The 23,665-nt window shown below is 55.8% G+C and overlaps 3 protein-coding genes across 3 annotated transcripts; 1 reads left to right on the top strand and 2 right to left on the bottom strand.

Annotated features, from left to right (window-relative positions):
• Nucleotides 1–198: 198 nt before the first annotated feature.
• On the bottom strand, nucleotides 199–2,559 carry MARCKSL1 (MARCKS like 1). The gene is made up of 2 exons (XM_059690359.1): nucleotides 2,266–2,559; nucleotides 199–1,458 (listed from the first exon to the last, which is right to left on the bottom strand). Exons 1-2 carry the CDS (start codon nucleotides 2,350–2,352, stop codon nucleotides 946–948), a joined length of 600 nt encoding a protein of 199 aa, XP_059546342.1. The 5' UTR covers nucleotides 2,353–2,559; the 3' UTR covers nucleotides 199–945.
• A 17,854-nt stretch (nucleotides 2,560–20,413) lies between these two features.
• FAM229A (family with sequence similarity 229 member A) lies at nucleotides 20,414–22,698 on the bottom strand. Its single transcript, XM_059690354.1, has 3 exons — nucleotides 21,138–22,698; nucleotides 20,910–21,056; nucleotides 20,414–20,719 (listed from the first exon to the last, which is right to left on the bottom strand). Exons 1-3 carry the CDS (start codon nucleotides 21,272–21,274, stop codon nucleotides 20,617–20,619), a joined length of 387 nt encoding a protein of 128 aa, XP_059546337.1. The 5' UTR covers nucleotides 21,275–22,698; the 3' UTR covers nucleotides 20,414–20,616.
• On the top strand, nucleotides 21,804–23,329 carry TSSK3 (testis specific serine kinase 3). Its single transcript, XM_059690355.1, has 2 exons — nucleotides 21,804–21,981; nucleotides 22,661–23,329. The coding sequence occupies exons 1-2, from the start codon at nucleotides 21,837–21,839 to the stop codon at nucleotides 23,323–23,325; spliced, it is 810 nt and encodes a 269-aa protein (XP_059546338.1). The 5' UTR covers nucleotides 21,804–21,836; the 3' UTR covers nucleotides 23,326–23,329.
• Nucleotides 23,330–23,665: the final 336 nt, after the last annotated feature.

Genomic DNA, 23,665 nt, shown 5'->3' with positions numbered 1-23,665 from the left:
TAAATTTTATTTTTTAGAGAGAGGAAGGGGGAGAAAGAGAAAGATTGATCGGTTTCCCCTGGCATGAACCCCAACTGGGTTTGATAACTTTTTGCTATACTGGACTACACTCCAACCAACTGAGCAACACTGGCCAGGGCTGAGATTAACCAATCTTCTCACCCTTCCCCCAGAAGGCCACTCATTAAAAAGCACCACTAAAGGGACAACATTTATTCCTTTTCCAAATGTTACAGTAAAACCAGGTGGAAGAGAATGGTTTTAAAAGTTAGACCAAAAAAAAAAAAAAAAAAGTACAAATCTGGGATTTGGCCATTAAAAGTTATTTACAACAATGGGAGGGGGAAAAGAAAATAAGTTGTTTCACATTACAGACCTCCCCCCACCCCAAAGCCTAATACTTGCTTACCAAGTCAAAAAAGAGACACAGTTGATTCACAAGCTGGAGGTTTGAACTTGAGTAAGACATTTATAAAAACCTAGACAGGGGCAGTGTCCTCCCCTAGCCCAGGTGCCACTAGGCACAGCACGAGACTAAAAACAAGGAAGGCTGGACACTCAGGGTTTAGGAGTGTAGGCACCCCACATCTGGCTCAGGGATTTGGGGAGTAAACAAAACCTACTTGGAAAAGAATTGGGGAGGAAAACAGCAATTGCCTTATGTAGGGGTGGGGACAGGGAAAGAGGTAGGGACAGGGGCAGGAGCATTTCACATCACTAACCTAACTTGGGAAACCATCTTCAACTGGCCTTAAGAGGAAGACCAGGTGGGTGATGGGAGAATCCACAGGAGGGAAAGGAGGAAAGGGAACGTGGCTGGGAGGGGGCAGCAGCCCCTTCCTTTCTGGGCACAGGAAGGCAGCCAGGGCACCAGGTCCAGGCAGTGACCTCACAAGGACAGCACAGTTTTTGCAGCTTAGAGATCACCCACCTGTCCCAACCCAGCTACTCATTCTGCTCGCCGGCAGGTGTAGGGCCACTCTCTGGCCCCGAGGGCGTGGACAGCTCTGCAGCCTGGGGCCCTGCCTCCTCTTCTGTGTCTCCGCCCTTGGAGGCAGCGCTAGCCTCTGCCCCCTTGGCCTGGGGCTCCTGGCTCTCGGGGGTGGCGACAGCCTTCCCTTCCTGGGCAGTGCCTTCCTCGCTGCAGGCACCGATCTCCCCCTGCTCCTGCTCTTCCTCTGTGGGTGAGGAGGCAGACGATTCACCCCCGCCCTCCTTGCGATTTCTCTTGAAGGAGAGGCCACTCAATTTGAAAGGCTTCTTGAAAGAGAATTTCTTCTTCTTCTTGGGGGTCTCCTTGGGGGGTACCTCCCCCTTGGCCTCAGCTCCCTGGCTAGCGGGTGCTGGCTCAATGGCATCACCAGTGGCCCCGGCTGCCTCCTCTGTTCCGTTCACAGGGGGCGACTCCCCTTCACCCTTGGGGGATAAGTCTCCATTGCTTTTCACATGGCCATTCTCCTGCGGGGCAGAGGAGACAGCAGTGAGGCTCAGGACGCCACCCCACTCCAGCCCGCCTCTATCCCTTCCAGACAGCGGGGGCTCGACTCCTCCTCCTGCAGCCTCACCCCGCACCCGGGATCCCGTCAAACATCTCCCTCCTGCCCTTCCAGGCGCGCTGGGGCCGACAGCGGAGGCCGCGGCCGGCAGGAGGCGCTGGGGTCCCGTGGCCCCCACCCACTTCCCCGGGGCGCGCTCTCCATTCCGCGCAGACCCGCAGGCGGCCGCGGGGCCGGGCGGGCCGCCAGCCGCGCTGCCGAGATTGGGCGGGAAGCCGCCCCGGGGCGCTGTTCCCGCACCTGGACGGCCCACGTCCCGGCCTCCTGCTTTGTGTAACGGCCCCCACCCCCCGCGGGCCCTCCCCTCCTCCCGACTGCCCCCTGGAAAAGGGCGGTGGGCCGCCGGGGCTGGGGCTGGGGCTGCGGCTGCGGGTGGAGTGCTCCGAGGAGAGGGTACCCGCCCCACGGCCCCTGGGCGCCCCCTCGGCGCGGCCCTTTGTTCCCCGCGCGGCACTCGGGGCGGCCCGGGGGCAGCGCCGAGGGCCGGGGCGGCGAACAAAGAAGGCGGCGGGGCCCGGCCGGCGCCCCCTCCCCGCCCCTCCCCTCGCTTTGCCCGCGGGGGCTGCGGCGCCGAGAACAAAGGGACCAGGCGGGGGAGGGGGTTGCCGCGTGTCCCGGGCCGGACAAAGCGCGCGGCCCCGGCTCAGGGCCGTAGAGGGGACGAGGTGCGAGAGGAGGGGGCCAGGGCGGGCCGTGCCAGCGCACCCACCTGTCCGTTGGCCTTAGCGGGGGAAGCGCCTGCTGCCTCCTCGGCGGTCACGTCGCCCCGGGGAGCCTTGGAGCTCTGGCTGCCCATGATGCGGGGGTCTGCTGGGGGGGCGCCCGGAGCCGCCCCGGGCTCGCGCCGCAGGGGATCACTCGGTGGGGTCGGCCTGGCCGGCGAAGGGGTGGGGCTCGCGCCTGAGGGGGAGGGGTGTCGGGGGAAACCGAGCTGCGCCCCCGCTCCGCCCGACCCGAAAGCTGCGCCCGCCGCCGCTCAGCTCCGCGCCAGAATGCCGCCCGCCGCCCGCCGAGCCGCCTATATATCTGGGCCCCGAGCTCGGGGCGTGGCTGGGCATTTAAATGAGCGCCCAATCGAGGGGCGGGGGCGGGCTCAGGTCGCGCGCCCCGCTAGTGCAGTGGGCGATGCTGGAGGTCTGGTCCCCCAGCCCGCGCGGCCGGTGGGGTGTGATGTGGAAGGAGCGAGGCGGGCTCTTGGCGAGCTGGGCAGAGGGGCGCGCTCTTGGAGGGAAGGGGAGCGAGCAAACATTCCCTCCTCTCACGGCCCGCCTCTCGGCGCCGGGAGTAGCCCCACTGCCTCGGTCCTGCCCTGGCAGTCTCCCCCGAGAACTCTTGAAGGGCTAACTCATCACATGCTGGTCGTGAGTTATGCTCCAGAGAATGCGGTCATCGAAGCTGCAGGGCCCCTCGCTAGGATCTGCACCCCCTCAGGCCTGGAGACAGGTGCGAGGTCCCGCCCACTTCCCTGCGGGCCTGCCCGAGCCAGCCTGGGGGGCTGAGCACATGTTGGATCGTTCCGGCCAGACCGGTGAGGCGAGGCCCCATCCTCATCCCTCAGTTCAGTCCTTGGTGACCAGTCATGCCGAGCCCCCACAGACAAGCTCACTCTTGGTCTCTCATGCCCTCAGCTTGGACACTTGGAAGGTGGTCCTGCGACCTTGAAGGGCATCTTGATCTCCCTTTGACAGCTGAGGAGCCCGGGGCTCAAAGACGTTGTTATATTCTGTCTGACTTGTCCGGTGCTCTCCCCCCCACACCTGCTCCCCTACATCAGGACTCCCCATGAAGCAGGCAGAGGTACCCCAGGAGGGGGATCAACAAACCTTCCTGAAGAGGAGGGGTAGGACATCACCAAGGCTCCCTCCAAGCCTGGACAGGCCATGGGAACCCCAGAGGCCTGGCTGGCCCCAGATGTGTGTATGTGCAGCTGCCTGGGGTGAAGGGGTTGTGTGTGTTGTCACTGTGCAGCAGGAAGGGGATGGGAACTGGAGGAAGCAAAGTGCTACAAAAGCAAGGCTGTCTCCTGGACAGCTAGCTCAGCCTGGTGTCTATCTTCCGTCCAACCTACAGTGGGTAAGGCCTCCTGAGAGGACCGAGGTTCTCAGGGATGGACATACCCCGCACTCCACGCCCCCCCCCCCCCCCCCCACACACACACCTGAGAAATCAGGAACTCTAACCACAGAGCAGGCAACATGGGGTGGAGAGATAGGCTGTGGTGGCTTCTACATCAGCACTCACTCTTCTATCCTCCATCCCCACCCACAATTGGATACATAACACTCTCAGCTTCATTAGCACCCTCCCATTTTATAGTCGGGGACACTGAGGTTCAAAAAAGGAAAGTGACATGTTCAAGGGCACACAGCACATACCAGTAGCTGAGGGTAAGAAAGAGCCAAGAAAGTGCTACAATGGGCTGAAGGCTGTAAGGAAACCCCTGGAAGAATTCTCTGTTGAGATCTAGGGCCGCTTGGTCAGGGTGGGAAGCAAGAAGAACTAGCTTTGGGGTGGTGGTCGGGGGGGGGGGGGGCGGGGGGGGGGACACCAGGCCCAGCTGCAGCTCTCATATGACAGTGACTTCTCTACCCACTGCCAAAGGGATGGACGTGGTGACCTGCAGCTCTGTGCTGGCCACAATAGGGAACCCACAATGCTGCCAGGAGCTACCCACCTGAGCTGGTAGGGCTTAGCTGGAGGGTGTGGGTGAGTTGAGGAGAAGTTGAGGTCAGAGGTTAAGAGCAGATCCCAAGGCTCCTGATTTCCAGGCACTGCCCTTCGGGGGATGAGAGGCAAATTGCTTGGATAATCCCAGGAGGAGAAAGGAGCATCAGAGCTAAAGGACCCTGAGTCCCCAGATCCTCAGAAGGAGGCTGGTCCACAGGGAGCCCCTGTATTATCCACCAGACGTTGCTGGAAGCTGCAGGCAGGGGGATACATGGGAGCCCAGTCCCTCAGCAAATCTAGGCCCCAGCAGAATCTGGCTTCTGGAAAAAGGAAGAGGTTTAGAGGATGCTGCAGGAGTGAGGGGGTGGGTACAGCAGCCCCCACGGCTCCTGTGTCCACACTGCTGCTCCTTCCTCCCCAGCTGCTGCCAGCCCAAACAATGTGTCCATTGTTCTGCGTCTCCAGGGGCCTGTGTGCAACTGTGTGTGTCTGTTTCTCTGTGTGTGTGACTGTGTATTGCTCTGTATCTGTCTGTGTGTGAGAGACTTTGTGACTCTGCATGTGTGTGTGTGACCAGGTGTGTACAGCTGTGGTTGTGTGAGTCTGCATCCTTGTGTGACTGTGTGTATTTAGGGTGACTCTTGGTGATCCTGAGACTTTCTGGGTGTGTGCTTGTCTGTCCCTGAGATTGCATGTTGCTGACTATTGTCTGACTGTGACTGGGTGTATTCCTATGAGTGTGTGTGGCTGTGTAAAGGATGTCTATGGGTGTGTGGACAAAAGAGTGAATACTTTGTATGTGTGCGCATGGGTGCTGGGTGTGCTTCAGTGGGTCCCTGAGGCTGTGGTGGTCAGAATCTTTGAGGTGTGAACTTCGGCCAGGAAGAGTGGCAGGGAAAGGAGGAATGGGAAAACAGGGTGACTCTGGGATACATGGGGGAAGGGAAGCTGCAGAGACTAAAAACCCCATGTTTTCGTACATCCCCCATCTGTTCCCAGCTCTCTGGTAAGGCTCAGCCTCCGGCCCTGGTCTGAGAAGCTCCTCGTCCCCATGGACAGAAAGGAATGAATTTCCCTGGCAGGAAGCCTGGGACCTCAGAGAGATGTAGGGTGGGGCTGACGATGGAGGAGGGCAGCAGAGAACACTGTCCCATAAAGGAGGCGGGGGGGGGGGCATTTTGGGATCTCTGAGGGGGGCCCTGTGGTGGGGATCAGATCAGATGCCAGGTGAGGTGGGAGTAAGCACTACCTAGGCAGTGATGGAGGATGGGCCTTCCTAGTCAGGAAAGTCCTAGAGATGCGGGAAGACATCAGCGAGTGGCTAGGTCCCCGTGGAGGCCTCAGGAATGGTGACTTGGCACAGCTAAGGCGGGGTCTGGTGTGGGAAGGAGAGAGGCTAGTTCCTGGGCCAGCTGGGCAGAGGGGTGTTCCCAGCCCCAGGGTCCCTGTCTCCTTCCAGGAACATCACCTGGACCCAGAGACCTTAGTTCTAGCCCCAGGTCTGCCTCTTCCTGCTCTGTAACTGTGAGCCAGTCCCCTCTCCTCTTGGGCCTCAGTTTGCTTATCTGTACAGTGAGAGGTTGGGCTCTGATTCACACTCACAAAGACTGGAATTCCTTCTGCTCTCACCAAGGCAGAGTGTCAACTGTGAGTCACACAGGCCCTGCTCACAGGGGTTTCCCATTGAGGGAAGAGGCAGGCAATGCCTAAGGGGGAGAAGAAAAACCAGACGATCGATCGTGGGCGGCATGTGGGTGGGCCAGGGGATGGAGGAAGAGCTTAGAGCAGGACAAAGGGAGAACAGCAAATGGCTTGTGTGAGGACGTGGACAGAGGGAGAGGCCTAGTCCGGAGCAAAGTTCAGGAGACAGGCTCCCTAGGATCCGGTGACTGGCGGGGTGAAGGGGTTGGTTGAGTGGGGAGAAGGAAGTGATGAAGTTATTGCCCACATTTCTGTTTGTGGGTGACAGCTGGCAAAGTGAATTCTTTGACTGAGACAAGGCATCGGAGGAAAAAAATAATTGGGAGGGGTTTGCTGAATCTAGACTTGTTGAGTGTGAGGTGCCCAGAGGACACTCGGGGAGATGACCAGGACACTTCAGCACATAGACATGAGATCACCAAGGCCAGGGCCCAGCCTGACTAGAGACCATCCAGGGACAACCGACAGAAGGTTTTAAGTCAGAACTGACCCCACAAAATCTGGGCCTCCGATCATTGCTTTTAACAGGAGCCACACAACACATGAGGTCACCCACAAAGTACCAGGGCGGTAAGGAGCACTGCCACTGGAGGGGCAGGCAGCAGGAGATGACCCCAGAAAGGAGCCGGGGAGGGAGCCAGCAGAGGGGGGGAGGGGAAACCCCAGAGGACAGAATCATGGAGACCTTGGGCCACTGCGGAGATCTTTCATACTGACACGGCGCTTAACAAGGCAGGAATGACCAGCAGTAATAATAACCAAAGCTGCTAGCACTGATTACATGCTGCTTCCCATACATTCTTTCCCACCAGTGAGATATGTAGCATCTTTGTTTCCATTTACAGAGGAGGAAACCGAAGCCCCGAGGAGGAGAGTTTATGTGAGCAGAAGTGGGGGAGGTCAGGACTAGCAGAAAGTGGTTTTCAGAGGCTCTGCGGAGCAGGGCCATGCCAAGTTCAGATGGAGGCATCCAAAGCGGTTCTGATGCTTTGGGTCTGGGAGGAGCAGTCAGATGTCGGCAAGGCAGTCACAGGGCTGGCGGCCGGTGACGTGATTCTCTGGCATCCTGGGTATGCTAGGTTCTGACAAGGTAGTCAGGAGGATGCAGGTCTGCAGCCTCGCTGCCAATCACTTAGCCTTGAACCTGGTCTAGATACTGAGCTAGTTCAGGGCCTTTATTGGGACCCACCATGCAACCAGTCACTAAATCACAGGGGCAGGGATTCTGCAAGTTTCCTTTCAGAATTTTAAGGCAGCCCAGACCTAAAAATATCATTTTTAAATTTTTCAATTATAATTGACATACATTATTATATTAATTTGAGGTATATACCTGTTATTAGACACAACTTAATAAGTTACTAGACAGAACTTACTAAGTGATCATCCCAATACTCCTTTCCCTCCCGCTTCCCCTGGTCTCTGTGTGTGGTGTGGTGTGGTGTGTGGGGGCGGGGGGGGGGGCGGGGGGGGGGTGGGGAGAAATGGGGTGGGGCGGGGGGTGGCTGCGTAATGCACAGGGCCCAGGCACTGTCCCAGAGCCGTTTCTCTGGCTGTTTCTCCAATAGCCAAGAGGTGTGTAATCTCAGTTCACCGACATATCTCCCCCAGGCTTGATGAAGTCACCAGAAATTCAATCCTGTTTTTCTGGGCTGCCCTGAGCCTCTCCCTTCCACTTTCCCAGCTTTCAGTTTCTTTTTAGATCCTGAGTGTCTTTGGGGAAGAGGTGGAATGTGGATTGCTTACAACTTTCCAGCCAAAAACCCCCACTTAGGGGAAGTCCCTTTAAAAGGGAAACTAAAATTCTCTCCCAGACCAGTCCCCAGTCCCACCCCTTTCTCTCCACACTGCTCATCACCTCTCCCATTCAGCCTCTTCCTCCAATGATCTGGACCCAAATTATGGTTATCTTCCAGCTTTATGACCCTAACAAGACTCTTCCCCACCCTGACCTTCACCATGCCCACTCTAAAATGAGGGCGCTGGGTGCCACTTCAGGTTGTGGAAAGGGTTCAATGAGTTATTGTGTTGAGCCAGTTGTGGTGAAGAGCTGGCTTCATCATGTCCTAGCTGTGTGCCTCTTTAGGCCCTCTCTGAGCCTCAGTATTCTCATCTGTAAAATGGGAATAACAGTATCCACTTCTTAGGGCTACTATGAGATAAATGAGCTAGTGCCAGCCAGTAAAGCCTGTAAAACCGAGGTCCTGAGGCGAGGAGCACCCGAGAAATTCAACAATGTTTCTAGATTCGATTACATGACATGCCAGGCAAAGGCCTGACACAAAGTTAGCACTCAGCTGTGTGCCCATTTCCTTCCCTCTCTTCCCTCCCTGCCCCGGGGAGAGATGAGGTTTCTAGGACCACCCTGAGAAAACCTTACAGTCTCTCCATCAACAGTCTTCTGGGGCAGGTGGTAGAGGGACTGACCAGGCTGATCCAGACTGACCAGATACTGAATTGCTCAGAGGGAAATTTATTTGGCTCAATATCTTCCTTAAATGGTAAAGGAATCTGCCTCTCTCCAGAAGCCTGAGGATTCTCTTTCTCTTGTCTTGCACCCCAAAGTGTCCCCCTGGGACCTCCTTTTAGTGACTTTTCCCAGAAAGACACCCTCTGGAGCCCCCTCCAGCACATACTTTATCTGTCTGTCCCCTCCCAGTCCATCCACAAATTCTCCTTCCCTTCTATCCGCATCCCGGTGGCCCTCCCCCGGTGCCTCTGAGAGATTGAGCTCCTGGCCCCCTTGTCCTCATTTTCTCCTCAGTCCACTGAACTTCAGATTTTACTGGATTTTTTAGTTTAGAGGCTGAGCTTCGACCACCTCAGGGCCGGGACATGCTGTTCCCTCCACCTCGAATGCCTCTCCACTTCTCTGCTCTCTGAGTTTCTACTTTCCTCTTAAAACCCAGACCAAACCACTCCTGAGGACTTTCAGATGCCCCAGGAGGAAGGAATGGCTCTCCCCACCACAGAGGGCCATACCTCTGGGCTTAGGGTTCCCACTCAGCACCGCTCACATGGCATCTTCTCAGAGCTGGGGAGTATGAGTGCAGCCTCAGAGTTAAAGTTTGAGATGCTTATTGGAGTGGAGACACCAGGCTGCAGTGAATGGATCAAGAAACCTGGACTTCAGAGGAGTTGGGGGGGGGGGGGGACAGTGTTCCAAATTTGAAGCCACAGGATTAGACGGGATCCACTAGAGAGGAGGGGCTCCTGAAGACAGTGCTGGGACTCAGTCCTGCGTGGGAGCTGGGAGAGTGTGTAAGGGGGGCACTGTGACAGGTTCCAGGCACCTTGGAACTGACTGAGGGCTGGAGACCACTCACTGCCCACCAGCGTGGACCTGAGACCCCGGAGGGCTCAAGGCTTGGAGATGCCCTGACGGGACCATGTCCCCCCCCTGCTTTAAACCTGTCCATGTCTCCCTACTTCCTTCTGGAGAATGTCTGACTCCCTACTTTGGCCTTCAAACTCTTTGAAGCAAAAAAAATTTTTTTTCTTTGAAGCGCCAAGCCCAACTAGCTACATTTTAGTCCAAGTCCACTTGGCTGCCGGTCTCACCATTCCATCAGTGAGATGACCATTTCCGCCTACAAATCACCAAACCTTTCTCCACGCTGCCAGTTCTGCCTGCACTGCTGTGCCGCGTGTGTGCCTTCCCTGATGCTCACCCGTCAAGATTCAGCTCAAGGGACCCCTCCGGTAGCCTTTTTGGCCCAGAAGACCCTCTGTGCCTCATAGAAACCAGTGTCATCATTCCCCCGCCCCCGTGGCATTTTACTGAGCTGAAGTATATCTCTGCCTTTCTCTTTCTATCACTGTGAGAGTCTGGAGAGCAGGAGCCAGGTCTGGTTCATCCAGTCTACCCTACTGGGGGGTTCATGGGTGGGGATGGGTGCAGTGGGGAGATTGGGGGTGACAGCAGATGCCCCCAACCCCTGGGCTCAGTCTAACTCCTTGTGTGGGAATGGGAGAACTGAGAGAGCCACAGAGAGGCGGAAGCGGCTTTATTTGGGCACCAAAGGGCAGAGAGCCCAGGAGAGGTCAGAGTTAGGTCATCTTCGCCCTCAGAGAGGGCCAGGAGATTGTGCAGTGCTCCCAGGCCATCTTTCTGCTCATCTTGGCTTGGCACAAGTCAGCTCCAGGACCATCGTGCGATGAACCTGAAGTCTGTCTTCCCAAATCTCTGGGAAACAGACATCTGTGACACTCCTCTGGAACCACAGGGCACAGGGTGTGTCGCTGAGCGTGCCAGGCTGCCTGGCCTTACATGCCGCTCTGCCATGAACTAGCAGATGCCCTTGGGCAAGTCATCTAATGGCTCTGAGCCTCAGTCTCATCGGAGGATAATGAAAATAATGATGGTTCCCACTTCCCAGGGGTGTGATGAGGCTTAAGAAAGATAATTGAGCCCAGCCAGGGTGGCTCAGTGGTTGAGCATGGACCTATGAACCAGGAGGTCACAGTTCGATTCCTGGTCAGGGCACATGCCTGGTTGCGGGCTCGATCCCCAGTGTGGGGCATGCAGGAGGCAGCCAATCAATGATTCCCTCTCATCATTGATGTTTCTCTCTCTCTCTCCCTCTCCCTACCTCTCTGAAACCAATAAAAATATTTTTTTTTAAAAGAAAGATAATTGAATGCAACGCTTAAGCATGGTACCTGGCAGAGATCAATGTGCAATAAATATTATTTGTTATGATTATTTCTACTTTATCAGGAGACCTGGGTTCTGGTCCCAGTTCTGCCATGTTTTCCTCTCTGGGCCTGCCTGAGTTTCCATCTGTAAAATAGGGGAGTGTTGAAGGGTTCAATGAGATAATGGATGTGGCAGAGGCTTCCAAGGTGAATGACTACCTCTGCCCCTCTGAGGTTTATCTCCTGGGGAATGCAGGGGCATTGTCACCCCCACTCTGTCAGGTCTTTACTGGGCTCTCAGTCCAGGCAGTACCTGCTCCCACAGGGCCAGCCCATCTCCTCCCCTCTGCCCACAAGGCAGAGTGAGAGGAAGGGCTGGCCAGCAGGGACTGTGGTTAGACAGGACGAAGGACTTCCTTCCTTCCAAGCTGCAGGATACTACCCTGGAAAGGAGCCAGAGGTCTGGGGACTGAGGCTGCTGGGGGTGGTGGTGAGGTGATGGGGGGTGGGTGGGAGGGGTTGCTTTTAGGGAAATTGCCAGGCCAGCCTGGTCAGGCCAGAATGGTTCAGTGGGGTGAATTAGCTCTGCAGTGACCTCACTCTAGACACCCTGGAGTGGCCCTGTTTAAACCTGCCCTGTGGCTCCCAAGATCACAAAAAAAATAGACAGGAACAGAGATGGCAATAGGGGTACTTGAGGACAGCCAGCCAGAGGCCACCCACTAGACACATGCTATTTCCTCTGTCCAGAACACTCTTCCCGGGGTCTGGAGTGGCTGACCCCCTCGTTCTTCAGGCCTTTGGCTGAGAGTTAACCTCCTCAGTCAAGACTTTCTGACCAACAAATGCATTCATTCAACATTGACTGAGCCCCAAGCAAGAGTCAGGCACTCTTCTAGGTCTGTGAACACGACCAAATCCTGCCCACTACACATAAAGTAGCATCTGGCCCACCTTGTTCTTAAACACAGAGCATTTTACCTCTGACCCCTTTTTATTGTCTGTCTCCCCAACCAGAATATAAGCTCCATGAGGGCAGGGACTTCGACCGCTTGTTTCACTAAATGTGAACCCTGTGACTCAGTGTATAAACCTGACACAAACCACTAAAAAGGCCCTTGATAAATATTTGTTGAATAAATGGACACAGAGGCCAGAGATAGACAGATACACAGAAACTGAGGCATGCTGAAAGGATGCAGACGCTCAGAGATGCACAGAAAGGTAAGCATGCGCGCACACACAGGATGATCACCGTGACATCCTGTCAAGCGGACCCCGCCTTCCTTCCCTGAGGTTATTCAGCTTAGTCACCAGGCCAAGGGCTGGAGTCAGTCCTGATCCAGTTGGTGCCCAAAGCCAAGACCTAACTGGTCCCAGCACCCCTCATGCAGGGCACAAAGTTGGCATTATTTGAGGAGCCCTATTTGGAACTCTTACTTTTTTAGATGTCTTCTGAAGAACAGGAATTTTAATATAGTTAAAATATGCTAATCTTTTAAAATATGTGTGTGGTGGTACGAGAAAGGCAGGGATAAATAACCCCGCAGAGACCCCCGCCCAGCCCGTGTGCCTCTTCTTTTTTAAAAAAAAAAAATATATTTTTATTGATTTCAGAGAGGAAGGGAGAGGGAGAGATAGATAGATGAATCAATGATCAGAGAGAATCATTGATCAGCTGCTTCCTGCACGCCTGCTACTGAGGATTGACCCTGCCATTGGGGCAGGTGACCTGACCGAATCCTGACCTGGTTCATAGGTCGATGCTCAGCCTTCTGAACCACACCAGCCGGGCTCACGTGCCTCTTCCATTTCAGCTCAACTCCTCCTGGTCCTGAAGTCTGCAGCAGCCGCGCACCCACCTGGCATTCAGGCCTTGCCCCTCCCCAACCCTCCCCTAGGCTCCGCCCCCACAACACGCCCCTCCGTGGTCGCCCCCTCTCCAGGCCCCGCCCCTTACCGGTTCTCACGGGCGCAGAGGAACTAGATGTCTCTTCCTCTTGCCCAGGAAGTGGTAGTTAATATTCTGCCACCGGTGCGTCCACCTGGAGGGCGGGAAAATTTGGCAGACAAGATGGGAGCAAGGCTCCCCTACGCCCCCCAGAGCTCCGCCCACTCCTCCTAGCCCCGCCCCTTATCCGCTCTCAGCCCCTCAGGCGCCGCCCTCCGCAGTTCCGCCCCTCCTCCCGCTCGCAGGAACCGTCAAGCCCAGCCCATCCAACTCCTGACTGGCTTCTCGGCTGTGGGGATCCGCCCCTTCTCACAGGCCCCGCCCCCTGCGGTAGGCCCCGCCCCCAGAGCCCCTCCCCCCTGGTCCCTCGCTCACGTGAGGCGCGGGCGCGCGCCGTAGCAGCTGGGCCACCGCGCGGAGGGGATGTCGGCCAGGCCCGTGGCCCCCGGCAGCAGCAGCAGGTTGCGCGCCGGCCAGCGCCAGGCGGCGCCGGGCGGGAGGCGGCGCTGCGGGCTCAGCCAGTAGTCGCCCAGGCTGCGGCGGGCGGCGGGCGCCGGCAGGGACGGGCCCCGGCAGCCCCAGAAACACAGCTCCTGGTCCAGGTGGTGCGGTGGCGTGGCCCGGGGTCGCCTGCGGGGACGTGGGGCAGCGGTCACCCCAGGAGAGGACCACGAGGGGGAGGAGGGGCCGCCTCGAAGGCCGGGGTCACTCCTGGTGGAGTCAGCGGGACTGGGAGGGGGGTTGGAGGCCCCCATCGGGGCTTCCCCAGGGCCTGGCGCCTCCTTCCCCCACCTGCCAGGCCAGGGCCCCTGGTACTGCTGGCGCCCCCCCTTCCCCCCCAGCCCCTCACCGGGAAAGAAGGAAGTTCACCACGAAGTGGGCCGTCTCGGTGAACAGCATGGTGTCCAGGCCGCCTGGCCGGCCTCGGCCTCTTTAATACCTGCCCAGGCGTGGAGGGGCCCGAAAGCCCATAGTCCCCCTGGGCCGGCTGTTTTTAGCAGAGGCCTCAGCTGGCAGCGCGGGGGCGGGCAGCGCCAGCCCCTCTGGCGGGTCCAGTCCGTTGTCTGACTTCACCAGCCGCTTTGGTGGGAGAGAGCCGGTCACCAGATCGTAAGCGTCCCCTGGACACGGCCCCAGGACCTGGGACGGAAGGGCAAGGGCGGGCAGAGGGAGCGAGAGGGGGCGGAGGGCAGGAAGGCCAGCTGCCGGTTGAATAAACCTTCCCCGTTCCCCTCCAGCCTCCACGCTCACACCTGATGGTGTGTGTGCTCAGGTGGAACCCACACCTCAAAAGGCCTCCCTGCTCCCAGGTTGAGGAGCCCCGCTCACTGGGCCCTTTAAGAGCCTTTCCCCTTGCTCCAGGGCCCTCTTCAATGTCAGCGGCTCTCAGCCAGCTCGAGGTCAGGAATTCTTATCTAGTTCAGGAATGCGTTTCTGGGAGCTTCAGGACCCTAAACTGTCTGCAAAGTTCCAGACACAAGTATATTTCTGGAAAGAATCTAGAAAGGGTTCCTGACTCTCCCCCTAAAAAAGTCCTTAATCTGGTCTAACCCACTCTTTGCAGAAAGGGAAACAGGTTCAGAGAGGAGTAGAAAAAAGCCCAAAGTAAAGCCCTGGCTTCCTACTACTCTGTTTGCCCCCCACCCCCCAACTAAGAGAGAGACAACTCTTCTGTGCCCTTGTCCTGCCCAGAGCATGGGGTTCAGGGCTCAGAGCCCTCAACCCCTGGGGATCCTGAGCAGCGTTCTGGCCCAGCTCCCTTCCCCACACTGCCAGTTGGGGCTATTTCCCCCCAGTGACTCATACTGGCTGCTGGGGAGAGTGGGCAGCTGTTTTGAGCCCCCAGAGTCCAGTGCAGGTCCTGACTTGCCCCACCTCCACCCCCCAAATTGTGCAACCACATTTGGGGATTTAATCTCTTTTCCTTCCTTAGGGATTCTCCTCTCATTCCTTCCCCTTTCTTTCTCTCCAACCTCTCCCTCCCTGATGGCTCCTTCCCAGCAGCAAACAAACAGGCTGTAGTCCTTCCTGTCTTTGAAAAAGGAAGCCCTCCTTCAACCCTGTGTCCTTCTCCAGATCCCTTCACAGCCAACATTCTTGAAAGAGTTGTGTGCACACTCTACCTGGGCACTCACACAGTGTGGCTTCCGCCCCCACCTTTCCTCACCAAGGTCATCACCACTGACCTTGTTGTTAAATCCAAAGGATGCTCTCAAGGTTTTATCTGACTTGACACAGTCACATACTCTCTCCTGTTTGAAGTACTCTGTGTCCTTGTTTTTCTGGACACTGCACTCTTGATTTTCCTATCTTACTGATTGCTGCCACATGGCAAATTTCTCCTCCTTTGCTCACGGCCTAAACATAGGTGTCCCGGGCCCCGCAGTCTGTCCCGAGGGAATCGCCTCTCATCGGTTCCCGTACCTTTGGTGTCCGCCTGTGTCAGGGACTCACTTCTCTCTTTTAGCCCTGACCTCTCTTCCCTGCCCTTCCTCTCATGTTCCCTAGCTTGGCCCTTTTCTCCGTTGCCTGAACTAGAAATCTGGGCTTGGTTCTATACTCTTCCCTTTCGATATTCAAGGAGCTACAAAATCCTGTCCTCTCTGAGACACACCCAAATCCCACCCCTTCTCTCCATTTCCACTGCTCACACCTGGTCCCAATACCTGTGGCCTTGCACATGGGAGGCTGCTGCCACTCTGGATCTCTTAGGCTGTCTGTTCCCACAAAGCAACCAGGGTTCTCTTTCCAACCATGAGTATGTCCCTCTGCCCAATGTCTTCAGCAAAAAGTTCACACATGGCACACACCAATCCCAGTGCTGGGCCATTTCCCACCCTAGGTTTTTGCCTGGGTAACTGCTTATCTCAGTTCCAGTGTCAGTTCCCTAGGGAAGCCATTCTGGACACCCCCAGCTGGCTCTCTTTTCCTTCTACAGCACTGTGGCCTCTCCTCGGTGGACTTATCAAGCAGTCATTCGCTAGCTAATCTAATCTGCAGACATTCTACAAAATCCTTAGCCCTCCCATTTTAGGCCCTGGGGGTGTCGATGTGAATATGTCCTCACTGAATCCATTCAGCAGGGATAAAAGAATATAGTAAGTACACAGTGGGATAATTAGGTGCTATGGGAGGGCAGAAACAGGTGGGCAGAGCCTTCTTTGAGAAGTGACAATTGGTGGAGATCTGAAGGGTCAGTGGGATTGGAAAGGAGGCTATTCCAGGCAGGAGGACCGGTGTGCCTAAAGGTGGGAAAAACGTTTAGCGAAGAGCTGAGGGGTGTCCAGTGGCTGGACAAGTGATGTAAAGAAGCCACGAATGAGATTTCAGTAGAATGACAGGGCTGGGTTTGTGGTCTTTATAAAACAAGTCCAGACTGGAGGAATCAAGCGAGGAAGAAAGCAGAGGGGCTGGTTAGGAGCTGATGGAGTAATCCAGATAAGTAGCAATGAGGGCTTGATTCGGAGGGGTGGCAGACTGGACTGTGGTCATTGGGACTGGGGTTGGGAAAGAGAGAGGGGATGAAAATGATTCTGGTGCCCTTATCCCAAGGGTGGGTGGGCAGAGGCATGGGAGCTGGGACACCCATAGCCCTGTGGTGTCCAACTCACTGATCTACCTGGTTTGGGGTTTCCTGAGTCTTCCCAGCTGCTCCTCATTCATCATTTTTCCTAGAGGAGCAGGTGAGGCCCAAGTGGAGGAGGCTGCTAAGGAGACCCAGATGAGGCAGAGGGGAGGACAAAAGGCAAGTTGGGTCAGAGTCCAGATGTGATGGGGTTTCAGGGAAAGTGATATCTGGGGTTTCCTCAGAGTCTGGAAATTCCACTGTCTCTGGCTCCACTCTGACCCCCAAATTCTGAGATGCTCAATCTCTGGGACCCAGTCCTTGGAAGTCTCAGGAGCCTTCTAGGGACTGTGAGTCTATAGCTGAAGGTCCATCATCCCCTGCTGTCAGGACTCTGGACAGTCCCTGACATCAGTGTGACTTCACACGAGTTGGCCCAGTGCCCACTGCCAGCATGATTCTCCGGGATTGGGATCCTCACACGAACCCTGGAGTTCCCCAGCTTATGTACCCACATTGTACATAGGAGACTTCCAGCATTTAAGGAATTCGCACAGCTAAGATGAGGCAGGAGGAGGATTGGAACTAAGGTTTGACTGGCATCAGAGTCTGTGCTTTCAACTCCTGAACTATATTAAGCCTGTCGACCCCTGGTTGATTGGCTCAGTAAGGGGAGAAGGTTTTATGGGAACTTGCTTGTGGTTGGGGTGGCTGCCCCCGTTTCATATCAAGCAATGGGAAAAGATGGTGCTGACGTCAATCGTTGCCATGACGACATAGCAACCCTTCCCCTGCCAACTCCATGGTAACCTGGGGGTCCATCTGTACTTCACCCCCTCCCTCTAAAAGGAGTCCTTAGGGAGGGGCTGGCTAATAAGGTGTCTGAGAGAGAATGAGGGAAGGCAGTGAGTCAAGCATCGCCTTTTCCCTGGGCCCCTCCCCATTCCTCAGGTCCAGACAGTAAGGCTGGGATCTGGGATCAGGGTGAGGGAGGCAACTCTGCTTTTACCACTTGGGGATTCCCCTGGAAATGCCCCCCTACCAAGTTCGTAGGCTTCTGAGCAGAACTGCTGGGAAGCTGGCAGAGGGAGGCAAGAGGGTTTCCCCAAGCCCCTCCCTGGCTGGGTATCACCCAGTCCCTGGGGACTTGGCTTGCCAGCTCTCTGCTGCCCCTTGAAGCCAACTGCAGGAGCAGCATCAGCCTCTTCAAGTGCTAGCTATGCCAGAGATTCCCGCCTGGTGCTGTACTCATGACTACTGAAACCTCCCACCAGGTGTCATTAATCTCATTATACAGATTCAGAGAGGAGACTCAGAGAGGCTAAGTAACTAGCCCAAGGTTGCACAGCTTGTAAATGGTAGTCAGGACTCAAACCCAGGACTAGAATTTAGGCCAGTGACTTTTTCAGTGGGAAAGAAGAACCAGCGGCAGAGGACAGAATGGAGATGATGCGAAGTAGAAAGAGCAGTGATCCAGATTGGAGCCTGTGGTGCTCCCTGTCGCCCACAAAACAGTTCAAACTCAATGTCTCAGTCCAGCTTCTCTCCTGTGAATTCATCCCTGGATCCCCTGAATTCTGAGCTCTGCAAGGGCACGTGATCAGATTCAGATTCAGGCCTGGGCTCTCAGCACCTGGTGTGGCCCAGGTAGGTATTGGTGAAAGTTGATTGAACTGAATTCCTTGAACTTGCCCTGCACTTTTCTGCCTTTGTCACAGTGTTCCTTCCACCTAGAATGCCCTACTCACGGACATTCTAGACCTAACTGGCTCCAGGGTCTGGCCCATTGGCAAGGTGTCTGTCTGGAATCTTTGCATCCCTCACTATATATATATATATATATATATATATATATATATATATTTTTTTTCCCTAAGGAAAGGAAGGTTGAGAAGATGGAACAAAGGAAGTAAGAGAGATGGGAGAAGGCAAGATGGGAAGGATTCAGCATTATAGGGCTGGCAAAGTCCAAAGAAATCAGCCAGTGCCTTTTTTTTTTTTTTGTAAATCAGTGGGGAAAGGGGCCCTAAGGGAAGGGGCTTGCCTGTGTGAGGCCTCTTGGTGGTTCATTCGTAGCCATGTGAGTTCTGTGAGGGCCAAGGCCCGAGTCGGTCAGGTTCACCACTGAATCTGCAGTGCCCTGCACAGGCCTGGGGGACCTGTATTGTCTGTGCCAGGGACAAAGCCTGAACTAGAACCCAGAGGCCTGACATCTGGTCATCCTGCCCAAGGCTCCTCATTGCCACAGAAGAGAGTTGTCACCCTGGCCCCTGCCAGTCTCTACCCTCTCTTTTCTGGCCTCTTTCGCTCCCAGACATACCAATCTTCTAATCTTGGCATAAGCTGCCTCTGCTCCTGGTCTGTTTCTTTCTCCATCTTTACCCATTATTTTCTGGTGATGCTGTCAGTCACTGGCTGGGCTTACTTACACCTCAAGGGAAGGCTTACCTGTGGCCCAGCCTGTCAGTTACAGTCTCCCATCTTCCTGGCGATGGTAATTGGCCCAAGGTGTGTACACATGATTTAAGAAGGGCCAGTTGCTATTCCTCTAGCAGTGGTTCTCAACCTTGGCTGCACATTAGAATCACCTGGGAATCTTTCTAAAATCCTGATTTCTGGGCCTCCTCCTCCAGAAATTCTTTTTCTTTGTTACTAATGTTGTGGCCTCACCCCATAACAAAGAAACAGAATTTCTGGAGGATGAGGCCCAGAAATCGGGATTTTAAAAAGATTCCCAGGTGATTCTAATGTGCAGCCACGGTTGAGAACCACTGCTCTACGGGTAGATACACAGCGACTGGGAGAAACGCCTCTCCCTTCTTGGGATTTCTAAGCTGCTTGTGGACGTGCTGCCTGCCCAGGAGATAATCTGGGATGAGAGAGGAACAATGGGGCAGTCCTGGTGGGACTGAATCCTTGGTTATAGCCAGACAGATGCCCTGGTTCCTACAGTTCTTGCTTTAATCACTACTTATATCCTTCCAAGGCACTTAAAATAGCGAATTCCTTTTTGCTCAAGCTACCTTCAGTTGCTCTCAATGGTGAGACCCTATCAATACAGAGCCTGATAATTTTTTTCTCCCTTAAAATGAAAACATCCTCCTAAGGAGGTGAGCACTGTTTACAGAGAATGAGGCCCTTTTTCTGCAGAGCAGCAGCATGGGTTGTTAGGCTGCAGAGGGCCGACATTAAGCTTGGTGGGGATGGAAAGAGCTGGATTGTTCCACCTAACAGGGGCTCTCCAGGAGGGACGGGTGGAGGAGGGCAGTGAAGGAGGAGGGAAAAGCCAGCACTAGTGCCTGATGCCAGGGGTTATCATGGTGGAGGGGAAAGATAGGTGTGGGGGGCTTTCAAGAATCAGGACGTCTTAAAGCAGCGGTCGCCAACCTTTTGGACCTCATGGACCACCGGTTGGCGACCATTGTCTTAAAGGACCAGGAGCCGAATGGTCACGTAAAGTCCTCACTTCAAAGTAGACCTTTTGGTCAACATCCTCTCCTTCAATAAGCTTCCCACATTTGGCACTGCCTCGGGGAGCATTTGTGTGGAAGTCGAGAAGTCACCGTACAGGTGACCGTGGGATTCTGAAGTGCTCTGAGGACAGCTGGCCTTCTACCCTGTGATTAGGGGAGGGAAATTAAGTCAGTTGTACTTAGATCTCATGAGACTGAACCTAATCTTTGGCTTAAATATATTTTTCCAATATTAAAATAATACAGGTTCATTAAAGCAAAATTGGAAAGTGGAAAATACTTGTTCGGCTTAAATACTACACTCCCAGGCAACTTCCTGTCATGGGCCCTTCCTGTGGGTGGCTTTCAGGGTATTGAGTTTGAGGACAGGAGTAGGATAGCATGGCTCTCAAGGCTGTTTCCTCACCTGTAAAATAGGAATAAGAAATCAGTTTTTCAAATGACCTATTTCCCAATCTTTTTTCTGGTCCCAACGGTTCTAGGAGAAACCAAGGGTCAAAATGGAAGAGGCAGCCCCTAAGTCTTCCAACAAAACCAGAGATGCCCAGGTCACAAAGCAGCAGGTAGCAAAACCCAAGTGCATCTTGGGAGAATTGAATGGGCCTGGGGTGGGCGGGCATTCTCTTTATTCAAGTTGTCTGCCCACCCCCTCCAATCCCGAGCTTATCTAGGCCCGGGGGCACAGTAACACAACTTCCACTGGAGACCTAGAGAGGGGCGGGGGAGAGGAAGGATAAGGGGAAAGGGTCCGAGAGGAAGGGCTGCCAGAGAAGGGGTCATGCATGACTAGCAAGAAAAGGGGGAAGGGTGGGCACCCGGCCAGAGAGAGTGAACCGAAGGGAGAGCCCTGGGGCTGGGAGGACCCAAGGCAGGAGGCAGCCTCAGGGAAGGTACTTTGGGATGAAGCAGAGAAGTCCGCGGCCCGATCCGACGGGACAGACACACACGGCCAGCCCGGAGTGGAAAGAACAGTTTATGCTGTGCTTTATTAAAATGTGCATCATTCTTTATTTTAAAATGTGCATCATTGTCTCATGCTCGGCGCGCGCGACGTGCTAGGCGCACTCAGGTGGCGCGGGCCCGGGGGCTCCCGCCCATAGCCAGGTAGACGTCGATGGGCACGTGCAGCAGCGTCAGGCAGTGGCAGCCCGGGCAGCGGCGAAGCGGCCTGAGGGGAGCAGTGCGACAGGGGGCGCTGTTGGGGACCCATCCGCGGGGTGCACTCGGTCTCCGGGGTTGGGCGTGGACGTGGGGCCCTTACCTGGGCGGCGGTCTGGGGATGGCTTTTTGCTCAAGACCCGCTGGGACAGGGCCGACCCGAGAGCGCAGGGGGGGCCGCGGGCAGGGCGCCGGCTCACCTGACCCGGTTGTGCTCCGTAGCGACCGGCTCTGGGTTGTCCTGGGACTCGGGGGTGGCGGCAAGGCCAGGGGAGTCTCCGGCCTCAATGGGAAATCTCCGACCCTGAGGGGGCTCCTGGGCACTCATGTCCAGGCCCCGGGTCGCTCTGCACGGGGAGGGCCGGTCAGGACGCGTGCGGACCGCCGGGCGCTCCCTCCCCGCGTCCCCGCCCCGGGCCGCCCCTCACCTGCTGGAGGCCGAGGCCAGTCCCAGGCTGGACGCAGCTGCCTGAGCCCCGGCCGCGGAAGGACGCTCCGGTCCAGGCGGAGCCGGGCAGGTGTCTGCGGCGTGTGCGGACACGGGCGTCGAGGGGGAGGGCTGCATTGTGACCCGGGCCGGGCGTGCTGACCTCACAGAACCCGTTCCTCCCGCCAGGGAACCCTCCCGCCGCCCGACACCCACCGCGAGCAGGAAGCCGGTGGGTTCCTGCCATGGCGCCTGGAGCCTGGGTGGCGCAGACCCCCAGCGGCCCGATGGGGGCGCCGGCGGCTCCAGCACCCGGTGGCGTCCAGGACAAGGAGCCCGGCATCTGGGCAGCGCGGACAGCCCGGAGAGCGCCTCCACGCCGGGCTGGGCTGCAACTCACCGCCCGGCTCGGGGGTGGGGGCGCAGCGATGCTCAGCCGGTGCCGGTGCTGGTGAGGGCAGATAGGGGCACTATCCATTTTGGCCAAGGGTCACACATTTACATCACAATTGGGCTGGAGTTTAAACATGTCTGGCCCTCTCCCTCCCCACCATCTGCGGCTGAATGTTCTAGCGATAGGGGCTGCTGTGGATGAAGTCCTTGGGGAGAAAGGGACCCGGCCAAGGGCTATGGTGGAGTAGAGCTGCCTCGCAGAGGCAGCATGAGCTGAGAGGGTGAGAGGAAGGAGACGCTGCACAGCATGGAGGACTTTCTGCTCTCCAATGGGTACCAGCTCGGCAAGACCATTGGGGAAGGGACCTACTCCAAAGTCAAAGAAGCATTTTCCAAAAAACACCAAAGAAAGGTGGCAATTAAAATTATAGACAAGATGGGAGGGCCAGAAGGTGAGCTGGGGCCCCTTCGGCGGGAGGGCTGGCGGAGGCGGGTGGGGGCTTCCTCCAGTCAGAAGGATCACTGCAAGAGCCATTGTGGCTCTGGAGTAGGTCAGTGGGGAACAGAGGGGTGCTGGGAGTCCGGGAACATCACACCCTCCAAAACCTAAGATTAACGTGGCAGGAGGTGACAGGTCCTCAGAGGCAGAACCCAAGCCCATCAGGGGAACAGAGAGCTGAGGCCATGATCAGGGCTCCCAGAGGGCTGGTGTGGAGGTGGTAGAGATGGGAAAAGGACCAGGCTCATGGAAAGAACTGTGGGTCAGGAGGCAGGGGTGAGGGGAGCTGGGTCACCACACTGGGGGCAAATCAGGCCTCAGAATAGGAGCTTCAGTGGCTCCAACAATCCCCAAGCACTTGGGTATCCATGGTCTCGTCTCACAGGCTGCTCCCAACAGTCCTTGAGGTTGACGTGTAGTTCCTTTGAATAATGTATTAACTACAACAATAAGATGACTATTTTTTGTACCGTCCAAGCATCCAGATGTTTAAAACTGTTAAAGGGAACTTGACATTGTGACTAGAAGGCACCAGCCCCAGACATGGTGGGCAGGAATGTTGGAAGGCAGGAGACAGGAGGGAGGAGCAGGCTCTTCAGGGCTGATACCCTCCTCTCCCCTTGTCTCCTCAGAATTTATCCAGAGATTCCTGCCTCGGGAGCTCCAGATCGTTCGTACCCTGGACCACAAGAACATCATCCAGGTGTACGAGATGCTGGAGTCTGCCGATGGGAAAATCTACCTGGTGATGGAGCTGGCTGAGGGAGGGGATGTATTTGACTGCGTGCTGAACGGGGGGCCACTGCCCGAGAGCCGAACGAAGGCCCTCTTCTGCCAGATGGTCGAGGCCATCCGCTACTGCCATGGCCGTGGCGTGGCCCACCGGGATCTTAAGTGTGAGAACGCCTTGTTGCAGGGCTGCAACCTGAAGCTGACTGACTTTGGCTTCGCCAAGGTGCTGCCCAAGTCACGCCGGGAGCTGAGCCAGACCTTCTGCGGCAGCACCGCCTACGCCGCCCCCGAGGTGCTGCAGGGCATCCCCCACGACAGCAAGAAGGGTGATGTCTGGAGCATGGGCGTCGTCCTCTACGTCATGCTCTGCGCCAGCCTACCTTTTGATGACACCGACATTCCCAAGATGCTGTGGCAGCAGCAGAAGGGGGTGTCCTTCCCCACTCACCTGGGCATCTCGGCCGAATGCCAGGACTTGCTCAAGCAGCTGCTGGAACCAGACATGAGCCTCCGGCCTTCGATCGAAGAAGTCAGTTGGCATCCATGGCTAGCAAGCACTTCATAAAAGCAATGGCAAGTCCTCCCCAATAAAGCAGGGGAGAAAGCAAACCCAAAAACCCGCTTCTAAACTGGTGATATATATTTTACACTTTAAGTTACTTATCCTAAAACTTACCTACACCCTCCCCGCCTTACTTTTCTTCCCCTTTAAAGATCTGCATGGAACCAGAGGGCCTCATTCAGACTTCCCTTTTATTATGACTGACAAGTGATTTTCATATGGGCATTTAACTAAAGTTAATTAAATTAGACCCCAGAATCATACACATACAGGAGGAGGAGAGAACAATGACCAAGAGCAATCAGAGCCACTGTTGTCGCTACTTCCTTTCCAAATAAAAGCA

The sequence above is a fragment of the Myotis daubentonii genome, chromosome 3, assembly GCF_963259705.1.
Source record: "Myotis daubentonii chromosome 3, mMyoDau2.1, whole genome shotgun sequence".
Taxonomy (NCBI): Eukaryota; Metazoa; Chordata; class Mammalia; order Chiroptera; family Vespertilionidae; genus Myotis; species Myotis daubentonii.
The sequence above is the reverse complement of the archived record's forward strand: the minus strand, read 5'-3'. Positions and strand labels throughout refer to the sequence as shown.

Bases quoted from the DNA above. Each gene is read 5' to 3' on its own strand.
- MARCKSL1 (XM_059690359.1), bottom strand. From the start codon at position 2,352: ATGGGCAGCCAGAGCTCCAAGGCTCCCCGGGGCGACGTGACCGCCGAG. The intron at 1,459-2,265 runs GTGGGTGCGCTG...TCTGCCCCGCAG, and splicing joins CCGCTAAGGCCAACGGACAG to GAGAATGGCCATGTGAAAAG.
- FAM229A (XM_059690354.1), bottom strand. From the start codon at position 21,274: ATGCAGCCCTCCCCCTCGACGCCCGTGTCCGCACACGCCGCAGACACC. The intron at 21,057-21,137 runs GTGAGGGGCGGC...CTCCCCGTGCAG, and splicing joins CTGGCCTCGGCCTCCAGCAG to AGCGACCCGGGGCCTGGACA. The intron at 20,720-20,909 runs GTGAGCCGGCGC...TGCTCCCCTCAG, and splicing joins ACGGAGCACAACCGGGTCAG to GCCGCTTCGCCGCTGCCCGG.
- TSSK3 (XM_059690355.1), top strand. From the start codon at position 21,837: ATGGAGGACTTTCTGCTCTCCAATGGGTACCAGCTCGGCAAGACCATT. The intron at 21,982-22,660 runs GTGAGCTGGGGC...TTGTCTCCTCAG, and splicing joins CAAGATGGGAGGGCCAGAAG to AATTTATCCAGAGATTCCTG.